The 25297-nt window shown below is 45.5% G+C and overlaps 1 protein-coding gene across 1 annotated transcript in view; it reads right to left on the bottom strand.

Moving 5' to 3' along the window:
* Window positions 1-25297, bottom strand: part of Myo1b (myosin IB) — a 164962-nt gene that overhangs the window by 99486 nt on the left and 40179 nt on the right. The window contains exon 3 of the mRNA XM_032901091.1: window positions 14645-14760. Coding sequence (XP_032756982.1) covers window positions 14645-14760 — 116 coding nt within the window. The remainder of the gene's footprint in view (window positions 1-14644; window positions 14761-25297) is intronic.

Raw genomic sequence — 25297 nt, 5'->3', positions numbered from 1 at the left:
GTGAGCCCACATGACTATGCACAGGCCAATGAGGAAGGTCCAAACAAGCCCTTCTCTTCTGTCTCAAGCAGCCTTATAAACCAGGTGCTCCACAGGTGATGTAAGCAGGATGAAAGAGAGCCTGAGGACAGCTCTGTGACACCTACCAGACGGGGTCAGCATCTGGGAAACAAACTTTTGTCATGGCCAACCTTAGTTACTCACAAGCTAATTCTCTTATCACGCCCCCTTCCCCCTTATACTCCATTACTAGATCTCAAGCACACTATAATCTTGAATTTTCACTACAATAGAAATTTGTTGGCAGTCAGAACAGAATAGCTGAACATTAAAAGCAAGTATTTCCTAACTATATTACCACATACCTAAAGGTAAGGCACACGTATCTGATTCAAAATATTAGAATTTCTATTGATCATGACTTAAAGGTTTGAATTCGTTTGTATGTGTGTCTCATAAGGTACACAATGCATTAGGACACTGGTACTGGACCGTAACAAGCATACTAGATGCGTGTTAAGACCAGTGATCATGAAGCAACTAAGGAAGAGTAACATTTTATCCTCACTTGGAGATGTTTACTCTTGTAAAAGCCCAGTACATAAATAGAAAATACTGAGAAAAATCAGACTATGTACAATAAAGAACCGTGAGATCGTGGTGCTGTGCCTGGTAAGGACGGCAGTGTCAGCTTCTTGCCCCGGATAGTACACAGGGCTGCTGCGTGTTGTGTGCACAGACTGTGGCAAGAAGCACTGACTGGAATGGTAGGCCAGAAGAGGCTAATGATGAAACAGACTGCACATGTATCAAACAATTCCATTTCCAGAGCCAGACTCTAGCCCATATTTTAATTCTCAAAGTGATATTCGGTGATCAGTGTCATCCATGTGCAGTCATCGATGGAAAATGTCCCTAAGTACAGAGAGTGATAAACAATTTTCAAGTTGTAAAAAATCTCAAGGTACTGTAACTATATGCCTGCAGGTCAAAGTTGCCATTTCCCACCCTAGACACAACACCACTTAGATGAATGCTACGTTAGGAAAGGAAGCAGTGTTCAAAGCAGTAGATATCATCATTTTCTGTGGGTTTTAGGAACAATGCCCAGAAAGTACGCATGCAGATTTCCACACTTCCTTCTTCCTTCTACTCAAAGCTCCAGGTAATGAGTAACCAGATAGCAATGACTCACGAATCTGACGTCACCTCAAACAGCTCCATGTACTCAGCTTACAAATTACACCCTTAGTGCCTTTATGCTTCAGCAATGTTTTCTTTAATAAATCTGTATGGCCTGGAGTGAGAATGTTCCATTGGAAATGCCTGGTTTTGTGCACTGCTCTATTTATATGAGCAAAGTATGCACAAGTACCTGCTGGCTAAGGCAGCTGTGCACACGTCACACCTAGCTAAAGGTGACAGAGGGCAGATGGACGTGAGAGCATCTTCTGAACCCTAAGCAGCTGGCGCCTACACCTCCCCAACACACACGTCCATCCTGAAAAGCAGCCAGATCCCCCCTCTCCAGATCCTTTCTAACTCCACACTGTTAAAGTGGACAGAGGAAAAAGGCTTGGTAGAAAAGGTGTATTTTCTAGCTGAGTCCTCTGGTGCTAATTTTTGTAAAATTAAGCTAAGCCAGTTGTAGGATATTCTTTTTAGTCTTGAAGCTGATGACTCTCCCCGACCCCATGCATCCAGGTGTTGGACACCAATATCCAAAGAGAAGAACTTTATACACACAGCAAATATTACCTTTGTAGAAGCCAACCAGTATATTTTGCATCAAATGTTGCCCCTCCTGATTGATACTATTATCCATCACCAAATCAACTAGAAATTTTGTCAGGAAACATAAATGAATTAACATGTTTACACTTGCAAGTTATTTGCAAAGTAAGTCATTCACCATTCATTCATTAAAATATTACATACACACACACTCTGGAGCATATTCAACAAGTCTGAAATGTTTTCCAGTTGGTTCACCATTCATTCATTAAAATATTACATACATACACGTTTGAGCATATTCAACAAGTCTGAATTTTTTTTTCCAGTTGGCAGTTGAAAGTTGGCAATTCTTTCCAGTCATAAATTGCAATTTTCAAGTAACACCTGTTTCCAAACTCCACTCACTCCTATTCCTTTAGAGTAGCCGTCCCTATCCTTCAGTCCTCCCAATGACTCAAACATATGGGTATTTTGAATGCCTTAATAAAATTAAAACTGGTTCTACGTGGACTACCAACCCAAGCCAAATAGCTTTTCCTAGCGCCCTGGCTAGTTGTACCATGGCCAAAGACAGTATTTTCTGTTTGTCTTCCATACAGCTAGTCATTAAGACACCTACTTTGAGAATACCTTAAGACTCCATGCTTGTAGCACTTCCCAAGTCTCTGAACACACTATGTGTGAGGGGCTCAATTCCCTCCTTATCTCTAAGCACGTGCAATTGGCTCTCTGTGCCCACAGGTTTCCTCATCTATGAATTCAACCCAACACCGAGGAACAAGACTTGAAAGAAAAACTACTGAACAGGAACACACTTCCATTATTCTTTAAATCCTACAGACTAACAATGGTGCATTAGGTTTTGTAAGTAATCAAGAGATGGTTTAAGATGATTTAAAGTAAGTGCAGGGCGAGGTAGGGTTATGAGTCCATGCTCCATGCCTTCTTTAAATGGACCTGAGCCTTGGCAGATCTGTGAATCTTGAGAGTTCTGGGGCCAAGAACCCATGGATACACCAAGAAATAATTATATGCCGATCCATTACACTGGCAATATACAGCCAACCCTGGCCTCCTGCTCCAGCTCTCCACTTGTCTCCCATCTTGTCCTCACGTGCTAAGAGCTGGAGTGATGCTTTTCACGGTGTTCAGCAGGTAGCTTCTCACCTCACCTCACAATGTGAGAGGACGATCCTTGAAAATAAATATGTGCCTTCTACACAAAGTTTCTATTAATAGGCACCCAAATGTACTCATTCATCTCTAAGTTTTATGTTGTGTTTGCACCATTACCAGGCATTGTTGTACTTGCTATGGACAGTTAGATATGCAGAACAAACTTCCCTAGCTCTCTTGGAAGTGGCACTCTAGCAGGAATACAAGCAGTAAATGAACAAGCAAATGAACACACAGTGGCATGACAGGGATGACAAACTGAAGAAAAGGAGGTTGCGTGGGGGGACTGCTCTCTTACGTGGTACATGAAGGAGCTACTCTGATCACTGAAATGTGCCCTGACTGAGCACAACAAATGCAAGTGTCACTTCAGTGAGGAATGGCAAGGGGAAAAAGACAGGGCAGGTTCCCATGGCAACAAGGAGGCCAGTCCCTGGAGAAAGGAGTTCAGAGACTAGAGACAGCACCTGGGAGCTATACAGAGGTGTGAACAGCAACAGAAGCTACCTGCTGAACACCTGTGGAAGGCATCGATCGATCGCTTCAGCCCTTAGCATGTGAGGACAAGATCATGGGAGACAAGCAGAGAGCTATAGTGAGGTGGGAGATAGACCAGATGATAAACTGGGTGTGGCAGGGGGACGTGTGTGTGTGTGTGTGTGTGTGTGTGTGTGTGTGTGAGAGAGAGAGAGAGAGAGAGAGAGAGAGAGAGAGAGAGAGAGAGAGAGGCAGAGGCAGAGACAGAGACAGAGACAGAGAAACAGGCAAGAAAGTTTTGGTCTGTGAATAATCAAAGGGTGGTGCTGGCACCACCACAGCCAGGAAGAGGAAAAAGAACAGGGTCACCCCAAGTCTGGGCTATAACATGCTGAAGTGTGCAATGCCTTTGAGAGCTGGGGGGGATGCCAAAGAGCTGAGTGCAGTCCAGCTGTCTGTAGATGAGGTTGGAAATCCAAGTTTGAAAGAAACAACACCAGAGCACAGCAGGCATTCGGAGCCCTGTGGCTTTTCTAAGTGGTTGTCTGAGAGGACACATCCCAGAGCCAAGTCCCACTGAGACAGCAATCAAAAAGAAGATTCATCCTGAGAAGCCAGAGGGTGGGAAAACAGGACAGTAGAGGCCAGAGAGCCAGACTTAGAATAATTACATGAAGAAGTCTGTCACACTGCCAAAGACAACGCAAGACTGGTCCCTAGATCTGACAACAAGGAGGTGATCTTCACAATACTCTTTTAGTGCTGGCAAGATGGTTCAGTGGGTAGAAGGTAAGAGGAGCTTAATAACTATTCTCATGAAACAGAAAAAAATTCAACAAGTTGTCAAAAAAAAAAAAATAGAGGAAACCTAGGGATGAGTATGTCTAATTTTCTCAGTCTTAAGACAAAGGAAAAAGGAAAGTGAGGTGCGAGCATGACAGCTAGAAGGTGTGGCCAGAAAAGCACGGATACGAATGCTGGCAGAGGTGGGGAAAGGCTCTAGACGGCACTGCAGCAGAGAAGAGTAATAGACTCCTTAAGGTTTTGAGAGGTTCACCTCAAAGTACCCCCACTGTGGGACAAACAAAGGTACTACTAAGGAGGAGTTGGGAGGCTGAGTCAAATGCTTCAGGGGGCAGAACTTTTGAACTACTTTTAAGTAGAAGCTAGCTGCTTCAGGTTTCTAGAACACCGTATCCAGACCCTACTAAACATCTAGCTCTCAAGCACCCTAAGGCACATGGAAGATGCACATACATGTACATTCTGGCCCTTGCCTCAGGTCCTGGGCACTCCGAAAACCTTCGAAATTTCCTGAGTACTACCAGTGTCTCTTATTACTCATAAAATGGCCTCTTTCACCCTTACCTAAGGTGATGCTAGCACATGACTCACAGTGGGTCCCCTAATAGCTTCAGGATGGGGGTGTTCAGCACAAAGACCCAGCCTGCCATTGACAGTGAAAACTTGGGCCCACTCCACACCTCCAAGAAGTGGGGAGTAGGGGTGGGATGGGGAGTGTGTCTAGAGATCAGGTCTTAAAACTCCGGGCAATGAGATGGCCAGGGGCATGGAGGGGACTCCGGCTGGCAGGATACAGAGGTACAGGGGAGACAGCGTGGTGGGAGAGCATAGGTTCATTCTGGCCCAGAGCCATGTGGCCTGTTACTCAGTGGTTTTGAATGCATCTTCTCCTTTTAATACATCAGTAAGTGTTTCCCTGAGTTCCATGAGAGGCTCTAGGAAATTCTCGAAACAGAAAGGGCAGGGTGACATTTATGGATATAAATGTGTGGCTACTGGAAAAAAAAGTATGATTCGGAAAGGCCCAGGTGGTATTTTATGGGGAATGTTTGTTGGACAGTCTGTGACCTGTAAAGTCTATGCTATTTCTAAATACCTGAGTATCAGAACTAATTGGATTGTTAAACGTCCAGTTAGTATTAGAGAACCTAATGATGTTGGGGGGGGGAAAAATCACACACTCTGGTGTCAGAATGGCACTTACCCCACACCTACATTAGATATGGGAATTCTATGGGGATCAACGGAAGAGACCAACTCAACATTGCAGTTTAAGTGGGACAAAAGAACAAGACCACACTCTATACTTTGTTAACCGACGATCTTAGATGCAAAAATGGGGACGGGGGAGACAGCCACCCTCTTGCTTCCTCTAAAGGGAATACCCAAGATCCCACAGGTTCCAACTTACGACAACTGAACACGAGTTTAAAAAAAATAAATAAAAAGCTCCCTAGAGAACCCACACCCAACAGAGGGGTCCAACTGCCACCTAAACTCTCTCAAGTAGCTCTGCGCCCCTATGAACACAGAGTGACTTCGCGAGAGTCGAAGGGATCCGGTACTGGGGATGGGAGGTTCCATCTGCACATGGTATGTGGTACTTAGCAGGCATCTAAATAACGTGCTGAATGATGGAGTCAATACTGCTCCCTATGGCTTGGCGATGCCTCTCTGACCCTGGAACTCTACTCTCTCTGCATGTAACAAGCTCCCCACCTTCTGAAACCTTCTCCATGAGACCATGCGTTCACCGCCCCACTCAAGCATTGCAGCCCTCTGCAGTGACCCTAATGAGACAGGATGAACCAGGATGCATCCTGCTTTCTGTGTCCTTTCTTTGCCTTTTGTAATTATTAGTTTTTTTGGCGTCTCCTGCAGCGACCAAATGTCCTTCACCACAAACTCATGTGTACATCTGCAGAACTCAGCATATCTTAGGGACCTAAATCATGTTTATTGGGAGAGAGTTCAAGTTCTTCCATTTGATGACTTTGGATTCCTCACAGGCTGGAACTGGCAGGAACGCACCCGGAACCACAGAGCAACAAGCCCCCTTCTTGGGCTGGCATAATGGAGCCTGTTCCCTTCACATGGGTTTCAGCCCCTGCAAGCCCATCTCAACTCTTAAGCCTGAGTCTCCCAAGTGCAGACTCTAAACTCACTTTGCTCATCTCCCCAAAATGGGTCAGAACTGCTGTTGGCCAGCCCCTACCCTGACAAATTCCAACTCTGTCATACAGGGCCTACCCACATATCAGAGCAAAGCCTCTCTGAAAACCAATGGAGTAGGAACGGCACTCTCCATAAACCCTTAAGGAAGGGCTCCCTGAGAGTGTTCCACCTGCCTTGGTGTCGAGGAAACAAGGAACTAACCCTTTCTGAGGCTGGGGCCTTGGGCCACTCATCTAATGAAACAGAGCGTTTCCCCAGACTATTGTCGAGTTTCCCAAGTCCTATCAGAGACCAGCAACACGACAGGAAGTAGTCTATTTTGTTGGGAACCAAATTTTACCTTTGAAATTTTATCACTGAAACTACCTCTAGGCTGATGTGAACATCTGATGTAAGCTCAACTTTACAAACGGCCTTTAGATTAAAGGCTTTCAAATCCCAGATGAGCATTTGACAAGAAACAATAAAACATCTCAATAGATATCTACAGTTAAGACTCCAAGACTTCCAGGACGTACTAGAAAGTTTCTACTGACAGATACATTCTTACATCACTATAACTTTTACGACAAAAGTATCTGGCTGGCATCCCACTGACTTTTTCACTTTTATCATAAAAACCTTCAAAGTCTGGAAGAAGAATAATTAGCTGTGGCATCCCTCTACTGTTTGAAAGTTGCTCCAAGCAGCACACTGGGATGTCTCTGCCGCACTTGCCAGCAACCTTGATGACCAAGTTCAATTCCTGGGACCCGCATGGTGAGAGGAGAGAACTTACCTCCTGTAAGCTGTTCTCTGACAGCCATGTATCCCCCAAGTAAAATAAGTAACTGTAGATTTTAAAAATAAGTAGCCCCAGGAAGGTAGCAGACACCTGGGGAAATTGATTTTCGAAAGTGAGATCTCAATCTGTGGAGCAGTTTTAGAAGTGGAGAATGCATGGGGCCAGGAGACATGCCTAGCTGTGGATCCAGCATCGGAAGCAACGGACTGAGCCACTGCAGCAAAACGGACACTAGAGCTCTGAGGTTTTCAGTCGTTCTAAACCAAGCGATCTCCAAAGCTGGAAGGCAAACACCGTGTCTGCCTTCTCTTCACTATGACCCACACCATCATGTATGAGTGAATGTGAAATAATGGTTTTGGCCATTTCCGAGATGGTGCTGCGATGAGTGAGTGTTAATCTGAAGCGTCTGAAACGGAGAGTGGGGTTGGCACTCTGGTTCCCTCCTGCACACGTCACACATGCACGTCAGAGACACAGAGAAAAGGCCTCAGCCCGGAGTCTCCCACGTACAGGTTCACATGGCTTCAGAGAATGTGACGCCAGAGATATACTGTAAAGATACCACTGAAAAATCATGTTCTTCTTTTCTCACTAAAGTCTCATTCCCTTTCCTTTTCCCTTTCCCCCACGAGCTGATGGTGTGCAAAACTTCAGTCTTTTGCATACATTAAGTCAAAATGTTATCTCCCCAGTGAAAATGAGAATTTTGTTCTGTTTGTTGCTGCATCCCGGTGCCTCAAAGGGGGCCGGGAGCACAGCAAGTGCTCATTAAATATTTACTCAGTAAATGAATAACATTTCTAAAGCGGGAGAGTAGACAGTGTGATAGACAGGAAAGGACAAACTGCTTCCTACACATTGTGTATTAGAAGGCACGAGAACAGCTAAAGGTTCGAGTGCTCTAAAAGGAGAGGGAGAGCGGCAGTGCAGCAACTTTAGCAACCCCCCGACCCACGCCCACACTCCTCAGGGAAAGATCTCTCCATGCCACTTACCCAACTAACCATTACAGAAGCATAGGATGCAACCTAGAGTTCATACTGTAAAGACTATCATAATCACAGCGTTCATGCTGTGCCATAGGGAAAAATATCGATCGTTGTAAACGCACGGCAGCCAGGTTTCTTGCAGAGGACCATTAGCCTAAGCTGTGCACGCCCACCTTCATCGTTTCCACATTCTCAACTCAGATAGGATCAGAATGTTCTTGATAACATTTACCTGGCTCGCCTGCAGTGCAATAAAATGACAGATCAACCAAGTACTCGGGACACAGCCACCTTGCTACGTCATTCTGCAGGCAAACAGAGGGCTCAGAGGTCACAGAGACACGTCTGTATGACTAACAGGAGCACTACCTAAACTGGCCCAGCGAGCGACTTCCGAATCTTTTAGGTGAGGGGTAATAAAAATTTCAAAGCCTAAAGTCATTTTTTTTTTATTTTCAAATTTCTACTTACAAAATGGAAAGACTGGCTACTTCAAATACTGCTTGCAAATATTAGTGGAATATTAACAACACAACTTTATCTTAATTCAAGAAGGATGTGTTTCCATTCTGTCCCGGACTGTCCCATCATAAGCATGATACAGTCTGAGTTTATGTTGCGAGTTCCCTCCAAGAGGCTCTTGGGCAGCATGAACAAAATGAACCACCTAAAAATACTGAAGAGTCAAAGGGCACTATAAGGACATATTGCCTTCTGATAAAAATGAAATTTTTCATCATGGTACATGACATCTGACTAAACGCCCCTACCTTAGTCCAGGTTTCTATTCCTGCACAAACATCATGACCAAGAGCAAATTGGGGAGGAAAGGGTTTATTCAGCTTACACTTCCACATTGGCAGGAGCTGATGCAGAGGCCATGGAGAGATGTTACTTACTGGCTTGCTTCCCCTGGCTTGCTCAGCTTGCTCTCTTATAGAACCCAGGACCACCAGCCCGGGGATGGCACCACCCACAATGGGCTGGGCCCTCCCCGACTTGATCACTAATTTGAGAAAATGCCTTACAGCTGGATCTCATGGAGGCATTTCCTCAAGGGAGGCTCCTTTCTCTGTGATAACTCCAGCTTGTGTCAAGTTGACACACAGAACCAGCCAGCACAGCCCCCCATCCTATGGAAAAAGAACTTGTTTTCAATTATGTCAGTTATGAGATTAAGCGAAATGGGATAAAAATTATTTTAAATGCCTTTTGCTTTCTAGTTATTGGGCTCTTAAAGGAAGAGCTTTGGGAGCCACGCAGCAGGATAAATTTCCTAACTTACAGAAATTCCTAATCCAAAATAATGTCACTTAGGGCTGAAAAGCTGGCTCAGTGGTTAAGGGCACACTGACTTTTCTTCCAGGGGACCTGGGTTCAATTGCCAGCACCCACATGGCAGCTCATAGCGATTTCTAAATCTAGTTCCAAGGGATTCAGTGCCCTCTTCTGAACTCTATGGGCACCAGGTATGCACGTGATTCACATCCATCCATGCACGCAACAAATATATCTAAAGGAAAAAAAAAAGACTGGACACAAGGAACCACAGAGAGAACAGGTAGTATGTAAGTCCCACGGGCAATTCTGCTACCTCAGGAAGAAGGTCACACAGGATCTGACCGTGAAGTGGGGTTTAACAATCACCACAGGGCACAAGTAAGAGACATAGAAAGGACCCAGAATGGACTCCTTGCTCAATACTTGGTTCCATGAGGAAGAACAGTATTTGAGGTTAGAAGACAGAATTGACGCTGGACCACAGATGAGTAGACCAAAGAACCTGTCTAGTCAAAGATTAGTCAGAAGCTCGCACAGGCTGCCCGAAGGGAAGGCCACATGGTCTGATTACAACGGAGCTGCCTGACTATGGGTGATAATGGCACCAACCACAGCAACATCTATAGACAAAAGTCCAGTGAGTCCAGTAAGTAGATCCCTATGCGGAGTTCCTTCCAGTGCCGGTCTCGTCCAGTGGGAGGAGCCAAGACAGCCTGGTCTAGCCCAGTGGGAGGAGCCAAGACAGCCTGGTCTAGCCCAGTGGGAGGAGCCAAGACAGCCCAAAGCTTTCCTTCTTCTCATCCCCCTCCTTCTTTCCTATGGATGAAGTTTGAGATCTGTGGTGTTTCTCTGGGGATCGACTACTGAGTTGTCTGAATTGTACCAAGCCTTCCTTAGAATACCATTTAAAAACTATTACCAAAGAATTTTAAAATCGCATTAGAAAGGAACCGCATCTTCCTGAGAGACACCCTCCAAGGACCCCAGGCTCAAAAGTGTAGCTTTTACATAAAGGGGATGGTACTTCCCTTCAAGGGAACTGGATGTTTAAGGGACCAGATATACCATAAATGCAGCAGTAAAGTGTTTTGAGAAGGATTTGAGGTAAGAAATCCTATTTTATCCACTTATATATTTCTTACATGGAATGTAGACTTTGTTTGTTTGTTTGTTTGTTTGTTTGTTTGTTTGAAGACAGTATTTCTCTGCGCAGCCCTAGCTGTCCTGGAACGCACTCTAGGCCAGGCCTCCACCTCCCAAGTGCTAGGATTAAAGGTATGTACCGCCACTGCCCAACTGGAATGTAAATATTTTAACTGCTTGAGATTTCTTTAAAAAGATAAATCTGAGGCATTTTCAAACACAAGAATAAAGAAAACACTCTTGCAGTCGGTGAGCTCAGACTCTCAATGCAGTTTGGGGTGAGTTCACAGATAAGTGGTCAGTGGCCAAGCACAGCAGCACCTGAAACTAACAGGTCCTCCCCCATTTTCTTTTAACTTGATGATTAGCATATGATTTTATAAGACGGGGGGGGGGGGGATGCATGCCAGGGTCTGCATGTGCAGGTCAGAGGACAACTCTGTGACATCGATTTTCTCCTTCTACCTTATGTGCACTGTGGGTACTGATCTCAGATCCCCATGGTGCTAAGCCATTCTGCTGGCCCAAACCAGATTCTTGAAATAATTATAATTAAGGAGCATTAAAAATCACCCTGTAACACAAAACTATCTGAGAACAGCAGCCTCGGTTGTAGTACAAGGCCTGTTTCAAGATACTGTCAAAATCAAATATTCACAAGGAAAATGCAGGAGTCATACACCAAACCAAGTAGATGTCCCAGCCTGACGGAGGCGGCGGTATTTAGAAAAGAGCATGTGACGAGATTGGCGAAGAGTCTCACACCTTATCATCCTAATTACTCTAATCCTCATGTCTACTGGCGGCAGCAGTCTGTTCTTACTGGGCCATGGAGCATCTCGCCAAGCCCTGTATGAGACCATCTGGGCATCAATCAGGTATCTCTCCCTCAACACAATCCCTAAACTAAAAATGCTTTCCCACTGCGCAGAGAAAACTACTTACTTTCTCAGAGATAAAGCTTCTTCTGGTGATCTGCTCAAGACTGCTAGAGGCACCAGGGAGCAAGCTCTATGCAAAGGACCTTCATTGTCACATCCCACATTCCAGATCCACACCTCACCTGGCAGATCCATAATCCCTGAGCAAATGCTAACCGGGTTAACTGTGAGGGAAGCAACAGACCCAGCACAGCAGAGAGGAGATGAGAGAGGGTCTGACACCGTCTGAGATTTGAGGGTGCTACTCTTGAGCTACTCTGGGGTCAAGGGGGAACAAGCAGGTGCAGACGCAAAGCTGCAGAGAGGTCGTGGTGGGAATGAGTGTGAGCACAGGAAGGCAGTCAGACGCAGGGAGGCGGGGCAGAGGCGGGAAAACACGCACTCGCTGGCGAAAGCCACAGCACCAAGGTCTTCACAGGCTTCTTTTCTTCGGCACACTGGGAACCCCTTAGTGCTGGTGGCACTGCTTTCCACCACGGTAGCAGCGCCATGCTGTCCCCTCCAGGAATGGTTCAGAGACAGGAATAGAGACAGACAGTCCAAGGCGTGTCCTAGAACAGCCATCCGGAGAGATGGTTTAAAACTACAAATGAAAATGTGGCTTTTGGGATAGATAGGCCGTGGATGTAACCTAAAGCAGGGTCTGCTCCTACAGAGGGTGTGAGGCCCAAGAACACAGGCAAACCTGAGGAAATACACATCAAGAAGAACAGCGTGGAACTCATTTCCAGATTAGAGCCCACAAGGGCTCTGCCACCAACAGATGTAACAACTCCCCTCCTAGTAATAGCACCTCCCTCGAAGAACTATTTTGGGAATGAAGTGAGTTGTCATACACGTAGTCTTTAGGGTAATGCTGACACACAGTGTCAGTCTCGGGCTGTACGAGCTGGTCTGCTCTGTACTGTGACCACTAAAGCAAGAATCTGAGTCTGCAGCATAAAGCGTAACCGTGAATGAACACCACTTGCAGCTCCACATCCCTCACTGAGTGAGCTATACTGCGGTGGATAAGAACAGCTAGAAGTCCGTGGGAAGCTGGGCTCCCAAAGCCCGGGCTTTTCCAATATGGCTTCTGAGTGTGTCTCTGGGACCAGACTTTGAACACGACTTCAATACCTAAGACTTAAAACAAACTTTCAGGCACTAAATAAAATGCTTTACTGCAAGGGACCTAGAGGAATGATTATAATTATAAAATGATAAGAGCAATTTCAGATTTTTATTTTTCTTAGGCACAGTGAGACTAGACCACTGGCAAAACCTACTTGATTAGGAAAATAAAGGGTGCTTGGTTTTTAGTAACTGTTTTCACATATTTAAATACTTGTTTCCTAAGAGCCCCACATGTCCCGATGAGCTGTATCACCAAGAGAAATCAATATACACACCTAGATACTGAGATAGACAGACACTCCATTAGACAGATACCTGAGCATATATGTGTGTATGTATATTCACATACAGATATAGATATATTCCTTAATTATAAGAGCTCATTTTTCATCAAAACTGATAGGGGTGATCGTTAATCCTGAGAGAAAACACAGTTTCGGCATTCACTAAAGTTCTTCCGTTTCAGAACTGAGCTTCTTGGCTCCGGCACACTGATTCTGTGAGCAAACAGCTCTGTGATCTGAGGTCTGATGTGTGCCACCACTCTGTGGGTTGTACAGTGGCAGCCCTGTCACCTAATGGCCAGCAGCACCCTCTTACCTACAAGTGTGACAATCAAGTGTCCTTAGACATCATCAACTTCTCAGCCCCGGTTGGAGAAACTGCTGAACATCTGAACCACAGGATCATGGCTTAACCACTTTCAAAAGCCATGCCACTACCACTACCACAACATCCCAATGACAAATTAATCTTTCCCTCAGCCCAGACATTTTCTAAACTATTCTACCTTAGCATTTCTGCGCACAGACAGTAAACATGTTCACACATATGCATCTCATCATGAGCTGGGGTTGTTTTCAGCAAAGCATACGTTTTTGACGGGAGGGTGAAGGTGTTTTGGTAGAAGCTAACAGTAATAATTGCAGCAATCAGGGCACAGCCTTGCCGAGCCCTTGACACTTTTGAGCCAAGACACCTTTGAATGCAACAGTCCTGGGCCGGCATCCAGCAATAGCTCCTGGATATCTTAAATCTACACGGAACATTTTATCACATACAAGCATTCTATCACATATAACAAATCGCCCCTTTGCAAATCACTGCGAGTTACTTAATGCAACTGGAAACAGTAAGAATTGCAGAGGAATTCACATACCCTTGGAGGAGGGGGCAGGAAATGCCTCTGCTCGAGGCTCTCAGCTCATTACACCACTTGGCCTAAACAGGATCTTTCTCTTTCCTTTAACTCACCAGTGGACACGAGAACGTAAAGCATGAATAGATTCCTTTTGAATATAAGTGAACATTTCTTTCTTCCTCTCTTTTTTCTTTCTTTTTCTTTTTCAGACCTCTTTATAAGGGTGATTAAAAATCTAGTAATCCAAATCTGTACTGATCCATCAAACATTTAGGAAACCTAAGGTTACTTTAGTCACTCAGAGTAGAAAACAGGAGCCAAACACTAGTATAACTCAATACTTGAGATCTTTCTTGGCCCAAAGAGACAATGAAAACGTTAGCTGGACTTTGGGGTTTTGTTGCTGTTGGTTGGTTGGTTGGTTGGTTGGTTGGTTGGTTGGTTGGTTGGTTGGTTTGGTTTGGTTTGGTTTGGTTTTTGGTGACAGGGTTTCTCTGTGTGGCTCTGGCTGTCCTAGAACTTGCTTTGTAGACCAGGCTGGTGGATCTTGCCCTGCCTCTGCCTCCTGAGTGCCGGAACGAAAACGTGTGCCGCCGCCACCCGGCTGCCAGACTCCTAAACAACGTGCACTCCTGTTTCATACACAAACCCATCAGCGGCTGCTGCTCGCACAGACTCTGCAGCAGAAAAACTTTACACCAGAATTTGCCTTGGCTTTTTCAGCAACAACTATTAACTTCTACACTCTTTTCTGTGATCTAAAAACCGGAAGACGACAAAGAAAAGCAAACACTTCCCTGTGATTTGAGGAGGCAGCTGCACACCTCTGTCAATCACGCACGGGAGCGAAAGGTAAGAGTTTGCAGGCCGTACTTACATGTGAGGGCTCAGTTCATAGAAGTTTCTATTTCTGTAATCTTCCACTTTCTCTGGTGAATAAATGGGCAAGGACCGGTAGGGGTTAACAGATATAACCACACTCCCGATGTATGTCTGTAAAAAAGAGGAAAAAGAGAAATAAATAATATGCTAACAACTACATGGGCTGCATTGGACATCTCTAAGTTCAGTATGATATGGTTCCATCCTGGCGAAGCCAACGCTTGTGCCCCACCACAGCCGTACACATTTAAGGACGCTCTGCCTCTCTGAACCCAAGTGGCCAACAGTGCATGCTCACTCCTCTCACAAAGGAAAAGCACACATTTGTAGATTGAAAATAAATTTGAAGATAAATCCTGACCTAACTTTATGAGTCTGGACAGGAGCTCACCAAAGCCACACCATACTTGCCAAAACCTTGTGAATGCTGGCAATAGGAAGCAGAAGCTGCCCTTTCCGAGGAAAGGCCTACTACTGATGCCTCCACTCTTAGCATTCTACCTCTGCCACAACCCAACTACCCCCGGACACGCCCATACCTAGGGGAAGGGCTTCAGCACTGCCCCTCTACAGCATGCGGTCTACTGGCAGAACAGACCACATGCAGTTCAGCATTAGATATGCAGCCCTTGGAAATAAACAAGCATCAGAATTCCATACCATATCTAATACACTTTGGTGGTAGAATTTACATGCACTTTCTGATGGAACATACGTATAATGTTGAATTTACATTTAGTGCTAAACTTAAATGTACTTCCTGAGGAATCAATGCTGTGTTTTCGCAGCTGCAAACTAGAACTCTCTTCCTTGACCCGTCAACCTTCCCTCGATGGCATCTCCAGCAAGACTGGGTTAGCTCATTTTGTGCAATGCCACAATACCACAGGCAATAGCCACTTGATGAACTCCTCTTAGGAGCTTTGGTTTTCCTTAGTTTCAACATCATAAAAACAGAAAGAAGAAAAAAACGCTATTTACATGATAGGAATTTTGAAAATGGGACCAGTGAGATAGCCCAGCCAGTAAAGGTGTTTGCCATTGAGACTTGAATTCTATTCTTGGGACCCACATACATCGTGTAAGAAGAGAACAGAGTACAAGCTGTCCTCCACGTGTGCCCCACATGCCTCTGCATACACACACACACACACACACACACACACACACACACACACACACACACACACACACACACAAATAAAATGTAACTTTACAAAAAAAAATTTTTAAAAGGAAAAACAATGCTGAAGATGAGAGTGGGGATGTGGCTGGCCCAGCACCCTCACTTTTCCCACGTTGCCCATCAACAGTTAACATTTCTAAGACAACTTCACCAGCACTGGCACCACTGAGAACCACGGGGATGACAATTAAACAACATAAAAGGCAAAGAAACAGGAGGAAAGTTTTTGCGATGTCTTTATATGAGCCACAGTGAGTTTAATGTAACAGACCTCTCCCACCAGGGGAAACAAAACAAATTGTTTTGTATGTTCCACCAATACGAGCAGAATCTAACCAAAGGCAGAAAACATTACCACTAAAAACTGCACCTCCACACAGTGTACATTCCTAAATTCTGTCATCAGGACCCAACTAGCCTGGCCTGAAAGAATGACTACAGGTTCCCTAATCCCAATCAGACAAGACTTTCTCAAAGCTTTTGTGTTCCTCACATCAGAATTCCCCAGAACTCTCCAGATGGAGATGTTCAAAATGGGAAACTGAAAAGCTTCTAACACATGATAGTGACACCAGAAATGAAACTGTGGCCACTGGTCACAACTTTAATGTTTATTGAATAGATGGTGAGCCTTCTTTGTGGGGAAAGTACTTGAATCTTTCTCCTTTTGTGAAATAAAAATAAGTATACGGATTGGTGGCCAGCAGAGAAACCTGCTCTCAACTGAATTGGCTCTTTCAAACCAAACTTTACAATGCTGAGCTGTGATAAAAATCTGCCACTGTGGCATTCCTCACGGAGAACAAACCGCTGCCTCGGTTTCAACATCAAAACCCTCGCTAATGACAAAGAGAATTTCTTTTTATTTGTAACTTTCGAGCATTCTGAGTTAGCTGTGCTTCTGTCCCCAGCTGCGTCCCTGCCATGCAGAACAGGACTCACCGAGGTTGCTCAGTAAGTAGCTTTAACTGAATGACTGGCTCACACGGGGTCCCGTCATCACTAGGACGGTGGGCGATACAGTCCATTATTCTTGTGTTGATATGCAATGCCAAATTCACTATATCCAGTAGCCACTGCTTAATTAAGCCTGTAGTCCATGTGTTGCCAGTGAACAAAGCCTTAAGCAATGTCCTTCTCTCTAGCTTCCTGCCCTACTGAGAGGGGTGCTTACAAGTAATAGCCAGAAAAATGTCTTCCACCTAAGTATCTGTTAGTGATCAGGCACCTCCACAGCCAGCCCCAAGGGACCTATCGACAATAGGACCATTAGGCACCTTCATGGTAAGCCCCAAGGGACTCAAGGACAACAAGCCAGTCATCACAAGCTTCCCAGAGGGCCACCACACATTCCCATTGTCTCCTTGTAAGTCCTCCTGCACAGGCACCATGGCCCTGATAATTTCACTCCCCTCTTCCTTTCTTCCCTTCCTCCAACCAGAGGCAGCCCCTTTATCCCCTCCCTTTAATAAACCTCCCAGGTGAGGCCTGTTGCACAAAGTATTTTGTGGTTAGTAGTTCCATCAATAACCACTCCGAAACAAGGGGAGTGTTTCCAAGGGAAGTGCTTATTTTCCCTGCCTGTGAATCTAGACACTGTTTGATCAAAAGGACATTAGCAAATGTAACTCAGGGAGAGATCTGAAAACTATGTGTGGACTGGGATGGGCCCACATCAGAACAACTATCCTGTGCTCTAGATGGGAAAGAGCTTGAGCTATCAATGGAGAAGTCATGTGGGGAAGCAACGCATCCTGCCCTCCAGCCTGCGCTATAGGTGTTATAAATGAGCCGTCCCAACCCATTACCCCCACAGACGGCACCAGATACTTCAACCATAGGAATACTACCATGTGAGGACAGCAAGATACACAAAGCTTAAGTCAGCCCGAATTGCTATTCCAGAGAGCGGTGGGCCAGAAGATTGTCATCAGCCATTAATTTCTGAAAATGGCTCGCCGCATCACTTCAACAACTGATTCAACAGCATCTCCAGAGAAGGGGCCAAGTAGGACAAGACACAGTCATCTAAGCAGACATTAAAGCAGCCATATTCCCCATGTTACCACTGAGCAGGATCCTAGCCTGTGTCCCCAACAAACCAATTAAACAAGCAAAAGTGAAAAGCACAAAAAGGAGACTTATGGGAAGAACAAAAGTCCAGAGATGAAGGCATGCTTGCAAATGCACGTAAGTGCCTGCTTGCTCTCCCCTCCCCTGTCTGTCTGTCTCCCAGACACACACACACACACACACACACACACACACACACACACACACACACACACACACACACACACACACACAGTGTCCCTCTTTAGGGTCTTTAATAGGAGAGTATTATTTAAATAGAAGATAGTCCCAGTCAGAGAGCAGCCCAGCCCACACCAGTGTTTGGGCTTCAATCTCCCTGCAGAGTTGCCAGACAAGTTCTTAGAGCAGTGTGAAATCCCCCCCCCCCAAAAACAAGTTTCTCCTTTTGAAATCAAGCTGCAGCCTTCTCCTCCCAGCATGAGATTCCTAGAGAAATTTCGATTTCTTGGGGACAATTGTTTTAATAGTCAAAGGGAAGCCCTCACGTGTCACTAGAGTCATCCCTGCCAGGCTGGTGACTTTCATTCCAATTCATATCTGCCTCCTGCAGCCTTGAACAGGTTTGCCGTCCACCAGGGTTGCTGACATTGCGGTTGATGGGTCTCTTCCTTGAAGGTTCTATAGGCAAAGACTTTAAAAATCCCCATGGTAGCAGTAGGAAAAATGAAATCCTCAGGCACGATCCTTCCACCTTGGAGACACACAAGACAGCCCTGGAAGCAGCTGGCTGGCTGGGTGGGACTCAGGGTCAACTCTGGTTTTAGGCTGCCCATCTGATGCGCAGGAAATGCAGTTCATTTCTACATCAACCAACACTTGAACTCATTCTCACTGGCATTTTGTTACTGCATCAGACCCTCAAAAGATAGGAAGTTCACTGCCAAGGATCCATTTCCATGCTCCTCACCCTATCCTCCCAACCTCAGCACAGTTGTCAGTGGTGTCAACATTCCATCCAGGAGACACTGAGAAGCTCCTCCCATGTCTGTCAGTGCCTGAATGAACTGCCAACCTGTAGGATATGTGTAGGGAAAGAGGAGAAGAATGAAAAGGGAACAAGACAGAAAAAGTAAAGAGAGAGAAGAACAGGCTGGACCTTTGGATAAAAGGCTCTCTCAACTACCAGCTTCCCCTTTCACTTCTCTGGGGCAGACATTAAATCAAGAATGTGCAAACATTCCTGAATCCCAACCATCTCCAGCTGCATGTCTTAACTTCAAGCTCTCCAAACAGATGCCTTGCAAACAGCACATACAACCTGAGGGGGCCTCTTGTGACTGCAGGAAGCTGACCTCTCCTCAGGACACTTGGTCTAGCAGCCTTTCCTCTTAGATTCCAGTTCAGAGCCTGGAAGACTCCCTGCAACCAGACCTTAGGTCCCAAAGGCTATTCCTGTTCCACCAGGAGTCCTCGCAAAGCTCACTCCTCAGAGACCATCTTGGTGACCTGGGGAGGCCCAGCCTGCCACAGCTTTTAAAGAGATCCCAAGTGAACTCTGGCATTTTAGGCTTAGATAAATTTACCTGAGGTATAGGGATTGGAGTTCTAACTACTGTTACACAGTGGTCAGTAGATAACTACATAGCGTTTACATCACTGTAACAAATGTCGGTTACAGAATGCTTATGCACTTGCTGTGGACTTGGTGCTTTGATATGTAATCTCATTTAATCCTCAGATCTTCAAGGAGAAATCAGCAGTAGTACAGGGAGAAGCTAAAAATGTGCCTCGTTTGACACAGAACTCAAGGTTTACAGGGAAACGTGGAGCCAGCTTTAAACAATGCAACAGATGGATTAAAGCATAACCCACGCGGTAGGATGGGGAGCCTTGAGTTCAGAGCCCAGTGCCGATGGTATGGGTTCACATTTAATCATGTCCACCTGACCCTTCGCCACTCAGTGACTTGTGACTTCACAACTGCTCTTGCACTGCCTGCCTGGAAACTCTGGAGTCTGATTCCTCCCCCCTCCCATCCCCCCCCCTTTCCTCTCTTTGTCCCTCTCCATCCACCCCACCCCTGCTAAGAACTCAGGTCTTAGTTACTGGTAGGGTAGCTTTGTTGTAGAGCAACGCTCTGGTTGAAGCTTCCTCCTGCCTGTGGAAAAGTAAGAATACTAACACAATAACCATCACTGTTGAAAAAGTTGCCAAGATAAAGATTTTTCTTTCTTTATAGTTTTAATTTTTTTATGTATACGGTGAATATGCCTCTGTGTATGTATGTGCACAACATGGTGCCCTAGAGGCCAGAAGGTTATGCCAGGTCCTCTGCAAGAGCAGCAAGTACTCTTCACCACTAAGCCTTCTCTCCCGCCCCATGTATTTCCTCTTTTATAGAGATATTTTGTGCTAAAATGTAAACATACCGGGTTTTAAGACCTGAACACAATATGGCTTTGGGAGGGTCTCACTGCTCTCCAGATATTGTCTGGGAATCTCCCAAACAAAAATACTTGTCTACAGTGAGGATATCCTACAGTCCTGCATCCCCCCACCATCTAGACTTTCACCCACAACTGAACCCCAGTAGGTGCCTCTCTACTCTCGCTCGGCTCCCCCTGCACCCTTTTAAAGACCTTCGAAACCCACTGGACTGTGTTTATCTGACTGCCGAAAAGCAGCGAAGCTGGAAAGCACATGTCCATGCTCCCAGATGTCCTACTTTATAGTTGAGAACCTCTCTTTCTCTTAATTCTCCTGCTTAAAATCTGTTTTTCAATAAATTCTAAGTCTACATGTTGGGTTACAGACAATTCTGCTAGGCTCTGCCCAACAGCTACCTAACAACAGCCCCCTCTGCACGCCACCCGACTGACACTCTCTCTCTCTCTCTCTCTCTCTCTCTCTCTCTCTCTCTGACTCTCTCTCTCTCTCTCTCTCTCCATCTTCTTTCTCTCTCTCTTTGTTCCAACCTGTTCCTAGCCAGCCTCTTCTTTTCTCGCCCCTTCCTCTCTTTCCCTCTTTCTGTCCCTTTCTCTGCCCTCACGGCTCTGTTCCCAGCCTTCCTGGTCCCTGTTCTCCCTTCCCACACACATACAAGGCCTCTTTGCATGACAAGATTCCTTTGGGGGTGCGGGGGGCATCTCAGCATGGACCCCCCCCCCAGGTACTCCCTCCTGCCACAATTGGTATAAAACATACTACACATACTAGCTTATCCTGAACATGTCATCTGGGATGAAGCCAAGCATCCTGGGTTTGTGTAAGTGGGATTCTCGGAAATGAATCCCTTAGGCAGCTGCAAGCAGCAGCACGGAGCTGTGCCCCTGTCCCTATCACCACTAACTGTCACTTCACTTGCACATCTGTGAAGATCCTGAAAAACGCAACCCAGGTTCCTTAGAGTGCTGGCAAACAATATGCACTTCAGTGGCTTTCTACTTAGCTATCAGTAAACTCACATGACCTGGTCACAAATTCTTATCTTAATTGTCACAAGAGCCAAGAAAGGAGTACAGTAAAAATGGTCACATTAGTCAATAGAAATGCATTCAGATGAGGAGTCAGGAGTCAGCTGTCTCCCTTGAGGGTAAGTCAACTCTAAGCCCAGGAGATCTGGATTATATCTTCAACCTTTGTACACAGAAATACTCCTCTCGTGGGGCAGAAGCCTCGCCCCGGACCATCGAGATTATGGATGCTGAAGTCTTTTTGCACCAGAAAGAAACAAAAGGAAGAAAGAAAAGGAATCTTCAGGTTACAAGAAAAACATTTTGATCTTAACAGAAAAACACTTAATCATAATAATCATTTCAACATCAGAAAAATAAATCAGGAAGGTATCAGTTAACAGACAAAACAGTTGCGTAGCTGGAGTGCTATTTAATCTAAAGTGGCTTCAGAACCCATTAGAGAAGATGTTGGAACCCTCTGAGTTCAAGTCTCCACGCATGTGACTTTAAATGGGAAGCAGGAATGGTTCAAAGCCAGGGTGGCCAGGACTCCATTAAGAGTGGCCCATCACAGGACTACATAAGCAAGGTGACTTAACTGAGTGCCAAATAACCAAGCAACACATTTACTAAAGGTCAATTTTTTTAAAGCGTCATGTGAATTATAAAATTCCCCAACAGTCTATACGTCAGAGGCTTTCATAATACTGCTGAGAGGAGTTTTCTACACAGAAAAGCAGAGTTCCAGAGCTAACGACTCTGACAGCACAAGTCTAAATTCCAGCCTTAACGTGGCTAAGGCAGAGAGACAAGTATGAACTTAAGGCAAGCCTGGACCATCTACAGAACGGGAGTTCAAGACTAGCCTGGGCTACCCAGCAAACAAAGAAATAGATAAACAAAAGATGGTCGGGGGTGGGGGAGCAAAGCTAATACTCTAGGCACTGAAGTAGATGAAAGGACGTTACATAACTGTCTAAATGAGCACTCATGGTCTGAGGTCTGGATGGAGAAAGGTCCCTGTGACCTGTACGGGGTCCAAGAATGTTCAGGAAAGGCAGAAATCCTAACAGGTCTACAGGAGGAATTGACTTCGGAAAATCAAGAGCAAGGAATGACATTTGAGAGGTTGGTTTTAGGGGGTAGTTACCCAGTTAGTTGCCTCCTAACTTACTTCTAAAGCATGCACTACGAGGAATTAAAACACATCTGTATATCCGTGTTCACAGCAGACTTGGATTCTCTTTAGCCTAGACAGGGAAGTAACCCAAGGGGCACGGACAGGAAACAGGTAACTGTAGCACAGCCATGCAAGGAAACACTATTCAGATCGCAGCACCTTTGGAAGACAGGAAATTGTGTGGCTTCCCTGCAGACAAGTTACCCAACCAGTAATTAAGCCTAGGCTCACATCCTTCCCAGGAGAGGGCAGGGAAAGAGAAGGGAGGAAGGAGGAGGAGTTTGAAGACCAGGGAAGAACAGGGGAGGGGAGAGGAGGAACCTAGAGCTTCCGGGCAGGCAGTGCAAGAGCAGTTGTGAAGTCACAAGTCACTGAGTGGGGAAGGGTCGGGTGGACATGCTTAAATGTGAACCCACACCATCAGCACTGGGCTCTGAACTCAAGGCTCCCCATCCTACCCCGTGGGTTATGCTTTAATCCATCTGTTGCATTGTTTAAAGCTGGCTCCACGTTTCCCTGTAAATCTTGAGTTCTGTGTCAAGTGAGGCACATTTTTAGCTTCTCCCTGTGTACAGTTTCCTCAGTCTCCTCCTGTACACAGAGGGACTGCTACTGATTTCCCCCTGAAGAACTGAGGATTAAATGAGATTCAATGTCAAAGCACCCAGCCCACAGCAAGTATTCAGTACCTATTATGGTGGTATGAACTCCGAATGGCTCCAGTGGAATCTACTGACCACTGTGGAGAAGCCAAGTCAGGATGCCAAGCCCTAAGCCTCAGCAAAATTCACCCCGTAGTCCTAGAATGCCAAAGTCATGAAGAATTTCTCAAAACTGTCTTTGTATACAGGAAATGGCTGAGTTTCCAGGAGAGCATGTGAGGGTAAGTCTAGTGAGCTAATAAGATCACACACACACACACACACACACACACACACCACACACACACACCACACACACACCACACACACACCACACACACACACACACACACACACACACACACACACACACCACACACACACACACACACACACACACACACACACACACACACACACACACACACACACACCACAATACACACACACACACACTCATGCACACACATACTCACACATATATACGCACACTCATACACACTCATGCACACTCAAGCACCCACACACATATAAACACAAACACCAATACACACACCAACACACACACCCACACACACACCACACACACACACACACACACCACACACACCACACACACACACCACCACACACACACACACACACACACACACACACCACACACACACACACACCACACACACACACACACACACACCACACACACACCACACACACACCACACACACACACACACCACACACACACACACACACACACACACCACACACACACACACACACACACACACACACACACACACACACACACACACACACACACACACACACACACACACACACGTCATTAGAATCCTCAGAAACACAAAGCATTCACTTCATCAGGAGGAGCCCCTTCTCCGTGGGAATTAGATCACAGGACACAAACTATTATGCACCACAGTGCTATGAAATGGACATCTGTGAGACTTCCCCAATTCTCTTGAAGAGATATTTTGTCTTTGGGGTTTTATTAGGAGACAGTGTAGTCTACCAAATGCTTTATTGTGTTTTACACCGTTCAAAACCGTGCAAAATGATGTAAGTCACAATTATAAATGTGAGGTCAAGAACAGATTTCAGTACCTTTCTGGTACAATAAAAATGCGATCCAATGTATGTATCTAACAGCTCTGATCTCAGAAACATATTTATGATATATATGTATATATATATGTGTGTGTGTGTGTGTGTGTGTATGTCTATGACATATATAATGCACTACATGTGTTTATTTTCATGAGGTAGTACACACACACACACACACACACACACACACACACCACATCACTAATAATGCCCTCTTTTTACAGATGAATTAACTGGAGGCACAGGATGAAAAAATGCACCCAAGGTCTCACAGCAGCGTACCCTCGGCCTCACACTGACTTCATGCTAAGACATCTGTGAACCGGTGTGCACACACCTGTACATACACAGCCCCATCTGTTCCTATCACGACGCTACAGGAAAACCAGGACGCGGGAGACTGGTTTCGTGCCTTCGCCGCCCATACTTGCTTCTGCTAAACTGCCCTTCCTTTCCACTCACACGGCTTCAAAGGCTCCTCAAAGCCTGCTTCCTCGCCGCCCTCATGATCCCTCAGAACAGCACACACCACATCCTGCTTGATGTTTTTATTTTCCCAGTGTCTCTCAGTTCACTCTTTTATCTAGTGCCTTAAGTCACCGGTCTCAGTTGAGATGTCCACAAATAAACTAAGAGGCCCGCAGACTGTGACTGCAGATGACATCCAGGCCTGCTGGCCTTAGCCTACCATCGCATCATAATCTTTCATTCCTGGGCTGTCAGTCATTTCAGACTATAAATTAAAGAACTATATATGAGTCCCATGCCACACTTAAATACCAGCTAAAAATATCAGCTTGGGCTGCCTTTAATTTAGAGCAGGACAACACCCCACTGCCATATCATCGCCGAGACAGATTCTGAAAGGAGGCGGGATCTTCCAAATATATACTGCTCTCCAGATCCAATAAAGCCTGTTGCTAGGGTTCATGTGGCCCTGACTGGTTAGGTTTGCTTCTTGCCACGAATCCTGAAAACAGTATTATGTGGCTAACTGGAAACAGGAATACAGTCACAATAAATCT

This window comes from Rattus rattus, chromosome 4 (assembly GCF_011064425.1).
Source record: "Rattus rattus isolate New Zealand chromosome 4, Rrattus_CSIRO_v1, whole genome shotgun sequence".
Classification (NCBI taxonomy): domain Eukaryota; kingdom Metazoa; phylum Chordata; class Mammalia; order Rodentia; family Muridae; genus Rattus; species Rattus rattus.
This window is presented reverse-complemented; position numbering and strand designations above follow the sequence as displayed.